General features: G+C 46.1%; 1 protein-coding gene across 1 annotated transcript in view; it reads left to right on the top strand.

Moving 5' to 3' along the window:
- The first annotated feature begins 1106 nt into the window (after positions 1–1106).
- Positions 1107–13109, top strand: part of LOC117347248 (sialic acid synthase-like) — a 179281-nt gene continuing 167278 nt past the window's right edge. Inside the window, exon 1 of the mRNA XM_033917915.1 lies at positions 1107–1611. Coding sequence (XP_033773806.1) covers positions 1480–1611 — 132 coding nt within the window. The 5' untranslated portion in view covers positions 1107–1479. The remainder of the gene's footprint in view (positions 1612–13109) is intronic.

Genomic DNA, 13109 nt, shown 5'->3' with positions numbered 1-13109 from the left:
TGCTCGTTTATCAAAGCGAGTTTCCCCATAGGAAATAATGGAAACTCGCTTTGATGCGTCCCCCCCCCCCCGAGAACCGGCATTGCTCCCCTCGAAGGCCCCCCCGCGGTCAGGCACCCCCCCTGTGATCCGGCACCCCCCCCCCGCCATGATCCGATCTCCCCCCGACACGATTGGGCACCCCCCCGACACAATCCGACATCCCCCCCGACACAATTGGGCACCCCCCCGCCGCTTCTTACCCTCATCTGGGCACTCTTGAAAATCGGCTTTCATCCTCTGCTGGGCCTTGAGCATCTGAGCATGCTCAAGGCCTGCGAGTTCACGTTCAGAACATGAACTTGCAGGCCTTGAGCATGCTCAGATGCTCAGGCCCAGCAGAGGAGAAGGCCGATTTTCAAGAGTGCCCAGATGAGGGTAAGAAGCGGAGGGGGGGTGCCCAATTGTGTCGGGGGGGGGGTCGGATTGTGGCAGGGGGTGCCCAATTGTGTCGGGGGGGTCAGATCGTGGCGGGGGGGTGCCCAATCGTGGCGGGGGGGGTTGGATCGTGGCAGGGGTGTGCCGGTTCGAGGCGGGGGGGGTGCCGGATCGCAGGGGGGGTGCTGGATTGTGTGTGGGGGTGCTCGTAAATCGAGCCATGCTCGGTTTCCGAGGCACCGATTTTGCAAATGTTTTGCTCGTCTTGCAAAACACTTGCAAACCGGTGCACTCATTTTATTATTATTATTATTATTCATCACAGTAACCTATTATATACCTACTCTTTGCTTTGTAATTCTTCAGGAAATGTCCAAACTTTCAATGTAACTTGCTATACACATGACTCTTAGTATTGTATTGATAACCCTCCTAGAAAAGTCCAGACTTCTAATTTGTATATTTACTCCTGCTTTGTACTTCTCCTGGAAATGTCCAGACTATCAATTGTAACTTGCTATATACATGACTCAGTACTGTAACGCTCCTGGAAATGTCCAGACTACTAATTTGTAATCCGCTTAGAACCGCAAGGTACAAGCGGAATAGAAATCACTAATGTAATGTAATGTAAACCGAGGTACCACTGTACTTGTATTGCAACACATTGCTTGTATATCAAGTTAAAATTTAATCGTTTTGTTTGTCTTACAAAACACTTGCAAACGAAGTTACTTGCAATCCAAGGTTTTACTGTATTTGATTTAGGATCTGCAGTGATTAAAAAGGGAGCGGAAGAATGTATGACATAATAAGATAAATAGATGGGATGGGCCACTGGATAATTGCAAAGATACAAATAGGACATAAGGAGCCTACTACTGGCCCTGCTGCACGGTTAACATCGGAGGCAGTCCTTTAGGGAACTTTTGCCCCATTTTTTGCTTTCACTTACAAAACTCAAATTTCAAAATTTTGCTTATTGTAAATTTAGAAAGTGTTTTAGACACGAAGGTAAGGTTTGAGTTGCCAAATTATAAATAAAATCCTCCATTTGTAGTCATGCCTTTAGAGTTTGAGCTTTGCCCAGGACGGAAGATTGGTGGGGATCATCCATGCTTTATCATTGCTGAAATCGGACAGAATCATCAGGGGGACCTGGAGACGGCTAAGAGAATGATTCTCATGGTGAAGGTATGGGGGTAAAGAAGATGGGAAGAGAAAGAGAGACAGACTGCATGTTTGCATGTGTGAGAAAGACAGTGAACAAGAATAGAAGCTGGGACATTTGGTTCTGTATTTATTATTGCTTCAAAAATATTCCTCACTCATTTTTAATTCATAAATCCAGTCCAAGAAATCTAGCGTGATTGCTAATATCTGACTAATGGGCAGAGTTTTAGATCACAGATCCAGATTTCAATATTTTTGCAAGAAGGCTAGCATTATAGTAAGCTCATTCATGACAAAGACTTCACAGGTTCATCATCAAACCAGTTCAAAATTTTGTTGGGACAATCAGACTTACTTCAACATCATATTTAAAATGTTCTATTTTACAATTTGTATAGACAATTTAGTATCAAAACAAATGTTGGAGCCTTTGTATTCCACTCATGATCCAACTTTGCATTAGATCTTTTAATTTCAAGTATGAACAATTTTCTGGTAACAAAGTCCACTGAAGTGTAACTATTCCTGTGGAAGAGATTTTAAATTTTCTTTTAGGAATGTCTTCAATACACTGCATAAAGAAGAAAAAAAAGACAGCTAAGTGGTTTAAAATACTTCTAATGGAATGAGTTGTGTAGCCTTAGTTCTGATTGTGGTATTTATTTTTTAAAAGAACCTAATTTGAGGTCAATCTCAATGGTATTTGAACAATGAAACTGCTGTGTTTTTAATTTGTATGTTACAATCTGCAGAGAGAGAGACGCTACAGTTTGTTGATTTTTCTTCTAGTGCTGGAGTTTGTGCTGCTATGGAAATACAGTGTAAGGTGGCATAAAGTCTATTGGTTCCTGCTCAAACATCAGATAATCTGGTTATTATTTGACTGGAGGCAGGGTAGGCACAGTGGAGGGGGGGAGTGGGGGGAGGAAGAGAGAGAGAGATCGCATGCATGCATGTGCAGACTCAACGGGTTGGGAACCAACAGTTCTAGTGACTGCTGATTTTAATAATAAATAAACATACACAAAGGGGTGCTGAAATGGTTCAATGATCTGAAACAAGGTTAAAACAGGGAATTTTGTTTTTGCAATTGGCACTTAACGAAATAAGATAACACTCTCTTTAGCTACAGTGACAAAATAATGCTCAGAATATAGGAAGTTGGTTAGTAGGTCTGAGACCTTTTCAGCCCCCCCATGTATATATGTATACTATATATTGTGACTGGGTAAAGCCTGGATTGGATTGAGTGTAAGCCCTAACCCGGGTCATCAAACCTCAGCCAAGCGGTAAAGGGAGGTATGGAGGGTAGCGGGTTATGCAGATCAAATAAAAGTCAATGGGGAACACGTTCAGCGTGACTTCTTTATACTATAGTGCAATTCATTCAAAATACACAAACATTCTCATTGGTGGCTAAACAGCCTATTAGCCCACCATGCTTATTATCTGTACAGTACAAGAAAATCTGGTAACTTCCAAAAGCTTGCCCCTGTGGCAGTTAGCATTCTCACCCTGAGCATGGGATTTTTCCTACCCTTTTCAGATCTGGGTTGTTTAGATCCCCTGCCCAATCAATCCCAACCAATTGATGGCATACAAAACTCCACAAAGGTACCTTCACCAAGTTTTGCTCTGCCAGTTTTCAAATCACACACACAAAAAAACTTTTTAATTCCAAGTTCAGGAACCTGCCACCTGCTTGCACTATTTGGACAGGTTCCCCCCCAGTTCTCCTATGATTATTTTAAATCAGAAGCAGTAATTCCTAACTATTCTGTTACCATTAATTTGTGAGGCAACCCCACATTAACAGAAACAGCTCTTTTCTGCAAAACTCTACTCTTCGACCATGCCTTCAAGCAAGCATAATTCCTCAGGTTCATTTCAATATCATTTACTAGTAATTCTTCTGGCATTTCAACATCATATTCATAACCTTCAGAAAAATTATTAGAGGTTTCAGTCCTGAGATTTTCAACCTGATTTTGTTGGGAAGTGCTGGTTTCTATCCTCTGAATCCTGGCTTGCACCGGTCTGCTTCTCTCCAAGGCTTCAGGTATGCTGTAAGATTGTAGTAGAGAATGACACGGGGGAAAATTTATGTCCCTGTCACTGCCCCCGTCCCTGGACCACCACCTCTGCACCGCCCCGTCCCCGCTGTCCCCTTCACCGCCCGGTCCCCGTCTCTGCTGTCCCCGTCACCGCCCCGCTGTCTCTTTCACTGCCCCATCCCCGTCTTCAGCGTCTTCTCCTCTCCATCCCCTCACCCCCAGCACCCTTCACGTGGTCCAGCAGCTCCCTCCCGCCGGCCAGCCGTGCATTTCCCTCCTTTTCCCTTACCTTTTCTTCTTAAAATGGCGATTTCTATAAGGCTACGAGCTGTATTACAGCCGGAGCCTTGAAGTCACGTTGGGTTGCCTGCTAGAAGTCTCCTCCGATGCAACCGGAAACAGGAAGTTATGTCAGAGGAGACTTTTACCAGCAGGCAACGCAACGCAACTTCAAGGCTCCGGCTGTAATACAGCTTGCAGCCTTATAGAAATCGCCATTTAAAGAAGAAAATGTAAGGGAAAAGGAGGGAGGGAGATACATGGACGGCCGGCGGGAGAGAGTGGGCTGCCGGTTTGAACGCTCGGTCACCGCGCGTTCAAGATTGTTCACCGCCCCGTGCTACCATTCACCGCTCCACGGGGCGGTGAATGGCCTTGTCCCCGAACTTGCGGTGACCATTTTTTTTGGTCACCGTTTTGGCGGGTTACCCTAATGAATATGCATGAGAGAGATTTGCATATAATGGAAGTGACAGGTATGCAAATCTCTCTCATGCATATTCATTAGGGATATCTTGAAAACTTGACTGGCTGGGGGTCCCCCAGGACAGGTTTGTGAACCACTGCTATTGAGCCTTGGTAGCTTCTCTGATGATTAGCCCTACCCACAGCTGGGCTAACTGCAGGAGCTAATCCAGTTCTGGGTTTTGCTACTACCTGCCTAGTGCCTGCTGAGAATTGTAGTTGTCTGTCGTTAGCTGTTTCTAAGCTAATGCTAGGCAAGGATAATCGGGTCAATGCAGGACTTCTCTTCTTTTGGGGTTTATTCACCATGGGTGTTTCCTTACCCTACTTGCTTCTGCGAACAGTTTTAGGCTCAGTTTCAGAGCACTGCAGGGTTTCATTTGTTATGATAGGGCTCTCCCTGTTACAATATGTATATATGTGTGTTAGAGAGTTGCGCGGGGACAGAAATCCCACCCGTCCCCACCAAAGTCTCACCCGTCCCCACCCATCCCCGTGAGGAATCCCTCTGTCCCCACCCGTCCCCACGAGGAATCCCCTCCGTCCCCGCCCGTCCCTATAAACTTCAGAAATAGTTATTTCATTTAATTATGCTACTGAATTAAAGGCTCTGATAGAAACCCATTTACAAATAAGTAAAAAGACTTTATTAATTTGGAAATATTAATTGGGAAGAATACATACTTTGTAAACGGGTTTCTACCAGAGCCTCTTTTGTTTATAAATTTTTATCAACACGACTAATATACTACTTTATCCTGAAGCAAAAAAAAAAAAAAAAAGAAATAGAATTCTTTTCCTACCTTTGTTGTCTGGTTTCTGCTTTCCTCATGTTCTCATGCAGTTCCTTCCATCCACTGTCTCTCTTCCTTCTGCGTCTTCCATTTGCTCTGTTACTGTGCCTCTCCCTTTCTCCCCCCTTCCAAATTGGTCTGGCACCCATCTTCTTCCCTCCGCTCCCCCCATAGTCTGGCATCTCTGTCTTCTTCCCTGCCAGCGTCTTCTCCCCACTCTCTCTTCCCCATTTCCTTTCAGCGTCCTTCTCCCTCCCCCCATCTTCCCCATGTCCTGTCAGCGTCCTTCTCCCCCCCTCTGTCTTCCCCATTTCCTTTCAGCGTCCTTCTTCCCCCCATCTTCCCCATGTCCTGTCAGCGTCCTTCTCCCCCCTCTGTCTTCCCCATGTCCTTTCAGTGTCCTCCCCCCTCTGTCTTCCCCATGTCCTTTCAGTGTCCTTCTCCCCTCCTCTGTCTTCCCCATGTCCTTTCAGTGTCCTTCTCCCCTCCTCTGTCTTCCCCATGTCCTTTCAGTGTCCTTCTCCCTCCTCTGTCTTCCCCATGTCCTTTCAGTGTCCTTCTCCCCCCCTCTGTCTTCCCCATTTCCTTTCAGCGTCCTTCTTCCCCCCATCTTCCCCATGTCCTGTCAGCGTCCTTCTCCCCCCTCTGTCTTCCCCATGTCCTTTCAGTGTCCTCCCCCCTCTGTCTTCCCCATGTCCTTTCAGTGTCCTTCTCCCCCCCCTCTGTCTTCCCCATGTCCTTTCAGTGTCCTTCTCCCCTCCTCTGTCTTCCCCATGTCCTTTCAGTGTCCTTCTCCCTCCTCTGTCTTCCCCATGTCCTTTCAGTGTCCTTCTCCCTCCTCTGTCTTCCCCATGTCCTTTCAGCGTCCTTCTCCCTCTGTCTTCCCCATGGCCTTTCAGCGTCCTTCTCCACCCCCCCCATCTTCCCCATGGCCTTTCAGCGTCCTTCTCCACCCCTTTGTCTTCCCCATGTGCTTTCAGCGTCCTTCTCCTCTCGCTGTCTTCCCCATGTCCTGTCAGTGTCCTTCTCCCCCTTCTGTCTTCCAAAAATGCTTTCAGTGTCCTTCCTCCCGTCTTCCCCATGTCCTTTCAGAGAGCACCTTTCAGAACTCCATATTTTATTGGTTTAGGTTGCAATAGAGTAGACTTTAGTAGGGTGCTTTCGATCCTATGGCTCAGGATGATGACAACCTCAGGAGTGCTCGATCACCAATTCCAATATTTGCAAGTCTGGCGAGGAGGTTGGGGTGATCAATGGTATTGAAAGTAGCAATGAGGTCTAGAAGGACCAGCAGCCCATCATTCCCCTTCTCTAGTATGTTCCAACAGTCATCGATAATGTCTTCTGTTTCCATGCTATGGAATTTCCTGAAACCAGATTGGTAAGGGGAGAGGGCGTTCTGTCTGTCGACAAAGGTTTAGAGTTGCTATAGTACGGTTATTTTCCAGGATCTTGGAGATGAAGGGAGGTCCCATATCAATATAGTAAACATGTTCAGAAAAATAATAAAAAAAGGGAGGGGAGAGAACCAAGCTCTGGGGCATGCCACATGATACTGGGTAACTCCTAAAAAGAGAGGAATAATGGGAGATGGAGTGAGGAAGAATGTGAGCCAAAATAGGATAGTAGCAGAGATGCCCAGCTCAAACAACCTAGTCAGTAGAAGGTCATGATAAATAAAATTAAAAGCTGCTTAGACATCTAAGGAGATTATCAGTCATGGAATAAAGGTCACAGCAATAAGGATAGTTTCACAACTATGACCTGGACAAAAGCCAGATTGGCGGGGGAGTAGAATATTGTGTTGATCAACATAATTTAGAAGATGGAACACAACTCTGGCTAGAGATTGGCTGGTTATTAGATACTAAATGTAGGGTATAGGTAGGCCTTTTTAGCATGGCATCCTGTTTCCAGGATGTAGGAACTCCCCAAGTGCTATACTATTGTTTATCATCATTAGTAGAAAAGAAAGACAGCAGTATGCAGGAAGGAATCCATGAGGAGACAGGGTCCCAAGGGCAGGTTGTAGTGTGCACCAAGTTGATAATTCTCATGAAGCAGGCAGAGTGAAAGCTATCCAGAGGCAAGAGGGTAATGTGGGGGTCGTAGGAGAAGTTGCAACTATAGGAGTTGTCACACCGCCAGCCCTGCCTAGTTTGCATGTAACCTGCATGGTGTCTTTTCTGAGGCCTTGGTGTGGCTTCCCTAAGAAGAGGGAAGACTCTCTTCAAGTAGGAATAACTCGTGCACTGTTTTTACCCAGTCAGAATGCCGTTTATAGAAACATGGAAACACAGGCCTGTGTAGTATTTATTTATTTAATTTTCTATACCATTTTCCCAGGGAGCTCAGAATAGTTTACATGCATTTATTCAGGTACTCAAGCAGTTTTCCCTGTCTGTCCCAGCGGGCTCACAATCTATCTAATGTACCTGGAGCAATGGAGGGATTAATGACTTGCCCAGGGTCAAAAGGAGCAGCATAGGTTTGAACCCACAACCCCAGGGTTCTGAGGCTGTAGCTTTAACCACTGAACCACATTCTTTTTATGGTTGGTCAAATAAGTTGGTATTGGACTTTCCAAACAGAAACAGTCCTCCAGAGCACATAAGTAATTGATGCAGTTCAATAAAAAAGAATGAAAGCAATTTTTCTGTATAAAGTTACTATTTTCTAAAGTTCCAAATGCCCACACTTTCTCTCCTTGTCTGAACAATGCTTGCTCCAGTATGGTCCTTCAGGTAAGAGTATCTTATAAAAGTTATTACTTCATAACTTCCTTTCAACATGTAATAGTTCACAGGCAACAGAAATTAGCTCAGTTCGGGATCCGTACAGGCAGTTGGGACGTTCCTCTGATCGCCCCCATCTGCATATTGGGGCTTCGAGAATTCATTGGACCTGCCCGGATCAGTGAATCTGCTGGCCCTTAAGCCCTAGCTTCAGAGCTCAGGAGTTCCCGGCTGCTCAGCCCAGTGTTTATTCAAGAGCTTTATCTTAAATCTTTTAACAAATAAACCCAGCAGGGAGTCTGGAGATTAGCTTCAGTTTTTAGCTAGGCCTTCTCCTTGAGCTCCATTCTGACAGAGGAACTCTTATCTCTCTCCTGCTTCTTAATTAACATCAGCTGCACACAGTTACCTCTGTGCAAGAAACAAAAAGGGCTAGATTCACTAACCCTCCGATCCGATCCATGTGCGATTGGAGGCAGGCCAACCGATTCGCCAACCATCTGCATGTAAATGGAGGCGATTGGAGGCACGTCCCCAACTGACTGCACGATTCAGATTCAGCCCTGACAGTAGTGACAGGAGAAGCAGCCTCCTGTCACTGCTGTCAGGGCTTCTGACAGCTTTTTAAACATGTTTTATTTTAATCAGGCAGATATTTTGCATGTATTACACACACAAAATAACTGCTCGGTTAAAATAAAAAATAAAAAAAGCCCACTCCAGAAGTGCTTCCTCCCTCCCCAAACACCTAAAAAATGCCCCGCGTGATGATGCCCCGCCCCCCGCGCCAGATGCCCCGCCGAACACAAGGCAGGAGGGAAGCCAACTCAAACACCACCTGCCATCTCAAACACCAGCTGGCTGGGCCCTGTAGTAGGCCATCCGGCTGTCCGGGCTTGGCCCACCCCCTCCCTGTACCTTTAGAATCATTGGGAGCAGGTGTGCCCGGTCCCTCTTGCTCCTCAGGCCTCCCATGTTCATCTCCGGGAGCAGGAGGAGCCCAAAGTCCTCCTGCTCTTGCTGCTCTGCCGCGATACTGGCCTTAGGCCATGCCCCGATGCATCTGATGCATGGAGAAGGACCTAAGGCACTGATTGGCTGAGGCGTCTTGGGCTCCTCCCTTGGGAGGGGCCTGTGGCACCTCAGCCAATCAGGGACTTCCTTAGGGAGGAGTCTAAGGAAGTCCCTGATTGGCCATAAACAAACATTGTTTATGTCCCTAAACATTGTTTATGGCCAATCAGGGACTTCCTTAGACTCCTCCCTAAGGAAGTCCCTGATTGGCTGAGGCACCCCAGTCCTCTCCCAAGGAAGGAGCCCGAGGCACCTCAGCCAATCAGGGCCTTAAACCCCTCCCCGTGCATCAGATGATGCACTGGGGCGTGGCCTAAGGCCACTATCGTGGCAGAGCGGCAGGAGCAGGAGGACTATGTGCTTCCTCCTGCTCCCAAAGATATCACAGAGGCCTAAGGAGCAGGAGGGACTGGGCACCCTTCCTACTCCCAACATTTTTAAAGGTATGGGGAGAGGAGTTGGTCCAGCCGGCCCGACCACGGGTGGGCCGGTCAGGTATGCGGTGGGCTGGTGGGGCGAATTAGGCTCTGAGCACTCCTCCTGCTCCCAACTTTTACGTACGGGGGCAATTTTTTATTCTCCTGCTCTCTGCCGCCCTTCCCCGCAGTGCAGCCCTGCTTTAAAACCATGGGCTTGCACTGCGGGGAAGGGCAGCAGAGAGCAGGCGAGTCGGGGCAGGCAGACAGAGAGGAGTGGAGTTTTTTACACAAGCAACTGGTCCTCACCAGTCACTTGTTCTTGATTGGCCAGCCAGTCAGTGTGTCAGGAGAAAAGTTTAATGACTCGCGTCCCTGCCTACTTTGCAAGTGTTTCCCCTCTTTTGAATGCACAGATTTGAAGTGGATCGCAGCACAGGTTTGTGAATTGGGCCAGAGGGAAATCTGCTCACTAAGGGCTCACAAACCGATTGGTACACGATCGGTTTGCTTAGTGAATTTGGGCCATAGTATGGCTACAGCTTCCCTGATTTAGTTAACAGAAACTACTGCATTAAGGGTTAGTTTCACAAAGCAAACTGATTGTATACTGATCGGTTTGTGACCGGCCTGATTCACTTACCTCTCCTGCGATCCGCTTCAAATCCGTGCATGCAAATGAGGTGAAACGCATGCAAAGTAGGCTGGGACGCAATTCACAACACCAAATTTCCGATCCGACTGGGCTGGCCAGTCACCTGAAGAAGCGACTGTTGGGGACCAGTTGAAAACGTCTTTCTGACTGGAAGCCCTGCTCTCTGCCCTGCAATCTCTCCTGCCTGCTCGCCCCGAATGCTGCCCTGCTCTGCCTCGATCTTCCCTGAATCTCTCTTGCTGCATCGCCGTTCTCCTGCCCTTCCCCGAAGCTCTCCTGCCCTTTCCCGCCCAGTGAGTCCGTGGTTTTAAGTGGTTTTAGTTTTGTCATTGTAATTTTTATGAAGTCCCATTGTTTGGATAAGGAGTTTTCCTCAGAGGTTCTATTTATAATTCTCATAGAAACAGTTTAAAGTACTGATGGCTGATAGCACATGGAGAGATTCCTGTAGAGATAAGGGGGCGTTTCAGCATAACTTAAAGCTACTCTCCACGAAACTGGGAAGCTTGCCTAAAATTTTTTACAAGGCTTTCAGTCTAAGAGTACACTCCCATGCCATTTGAAAGGCATGCAAAGAAAACCATGGGCTCTTGTCCGGCAGGGCTGTCTCAAAAAAAAAAAAATGGTTGCGTCTCAGATGGGCATGTGCAGACCTTCTACAGATGGTCTGCAAATGCACGAGGATCGCTATAGAGCGATTCGTGCAGGCAGATGGGGGCGTTCCTCTGATCGCCCCCATCTGCATATTTTTCGTTCCTGAATTCATCGGACCTGCCTAGATCGGACCCGGATCAGGCCCGATCGGGCAGGTTAGTGAATCCAGGCCTAAATGCTGGTATCCATACCTTCTTAACCAGCAGATATTTCCTCAAAAGGGTTAGAGGTGTCCATAAAATCCTCTATGGCAACAGACACAGGGTCTGGGCTCAAGCCTGGCAGATCCTCAGTCATTTCTACATCGTGACTACTACCTGTGTGAGGGGAATGACTCCTCCGTTCCACCTCAGGCTTGGATTCTGACCTTTCCTCAGGTCTGTTCTCCTGCTGTCTGTCTTGCCAGTTCTCACTCCCCTTTTCAGAGCACTAAGCTTAAATGGACCCAAACCCCACCCTTCTCTCCTGGGAAAGAGGCTTGTCTCCAGCTCATCCAGGTAGTGAACCTGATTACCCCTACTGGGTAACTAGGGCTGAGCATGTTTCCATTTCCTGTCCTCATGAACCTTACCAGGTTTTCTACTTCTTTTAAACCTGGAAGGCACATACTACTGTGGAAAACTATACTGCTGCCTTTCATTAGCTGATTCAGGATTTGAGGGATAGTCAGCCCACCCCTTCCTATTTACTTGGTCAGCTCTTCTGACCAGGGCCGTACTTTCCTGGGACAAATTCAGAGCCTGTTGTGGGTTTGTCACAGAGTGAGTTGGGCAGAGCTGTGGATAAGAAAAGAGAAGGAAGAGCTTTGGGAGAGAAAGGAGGAGAGTTTGGATGGGATCATCGGTTAGCTGCAGGGCACATTTGGTGCAGTAAGCTACTGCTGCTGCTGCAGCAGTTTGACTTTTGAAACAAAAATTGAGCAAATTCATTGGCTGATGAAAAGCCATTTGTTATATTGCACTTGCCAGTGGAGGTGAGCAGAGATAATAATTTATTGGTTTATTGGCTGCTGTAAAATTTTGAAATAAGTAATAAGATTCCTTTGCCCGTTTTACTTTGAGGTGGTAAAGATGTAGCATTGTTTGTAAAACAAGAGGGAGGGGGGTGTCACATGATGGCTGATTCCATGCTCACTACCTGATTGCTGCTGTATTTGTATGCATAGACCCCCGACTAATCTTCTTTCTAAGGAGCCCAGTAAGGAGAAAACTGCCGCCAAGATGGCAACCACACAAACTAAAGAGGCTGCATCAGGCTCTTCGGAGGAGATTTTGCATGTTTCCATGAAAAATATGTTTCGATTACTGGATGACAAACTAGCCAAACTCTTTACTTCTATGGAGGAGATAAAAACCACACAGGCGGGTCATGCGGCCCAAATCCAGCACTTGGAGGAACGAGTAGATACAAAATGCAAAAATCTACAAGTGTTTTTGCATGTGAAAAATGTAAATATGCAATAATTAAATAAATAATTGACAGTTAGTGTGGGCTGGCACAGTAAATGCTCTGGAGATGCTTCTTCTAGCACTTACTTCGCCGACCCATGCTAAAAACCTCTAGTATAGCTTGATAAAAGGGGGTGGGGTAACAAATATTGCGAAAGGGTGCTGAAAAGTTCTCATCCCAACCAAGACAATAATGTGGACATGGTTCAATCAATGACCTGAAATAATGTCAAAACAGAGAATTCTGTATCTTAATGAAATAAGATAACACTCTTTGCAGCTACAGTGGCACAATAATGCTCAGAATTTAGGAAGTTCATTGGTTGGGCTGAGAACTTCTTAGCAGCCCTTCATATTATTTAGGAATGTTTTCCATTTTCCTGAAATTTTTTTATTTCAAACTAATTATCTTGGATTATTTTTCTCAATGTCTGACAAATAGGTTTACTTTGAGTGTTGTGTGTGCTGAGCTTATAGTGCCCTAAAAAGTGCTAAAAAGGTATCTAAAAAGTGTTTTTGCCTTTTTGTGTTTGAGGAAATACTGCTTAGTACATAGGCAACTTTTGTTACTAAAATAATTATTTTTCATTATTTGGATTAACTCAAAGGGCTCCTTTTACTAAGGTGTGATAGTGTTTTTAATGCACACAGGATTTTAGCACGCGCTAAACCCATGCTACGCTTCTAGAACTAACACCAGCTGAATGCTGGCGTTAAGGTCTAGCGTAAGTGGCAATTTAGCGCATGCTATTCCATGTATTAAGGCCCTAACGCACCTTTGTAAAAAGAGCCCAAAGTATCTGGAGTGTTACTTGACAATTATGCAACTAATTTTAAATGTTTGGTTAAATTGGGGTTAAGTATTACTTAAAGCAGTGTTTCTCAACTCAGGCCTGAAATATCCCCTTGCCAGACAGGTTTTTAGGATATCCTCCTTTATATGCA

This window comes from Geotrypetes seraphini, chromosome 1, assembly GCF_902459505.1.
Source record: "Geotrypetes seraphini chromosome 1, aGeoSer1.1, whole genome shotgun sequence".
In the NCBI taxonomy this organism is placed as follows: Eukaryota; Metazoa; Chordata; class Amphibia; order Gymnophiona; family Dermophiidae; genus Geotrypetes; species Geotrypetes seraphini.
This window is presented reverse-complemented; position numbering and strand designations above follow the sequence as displayed.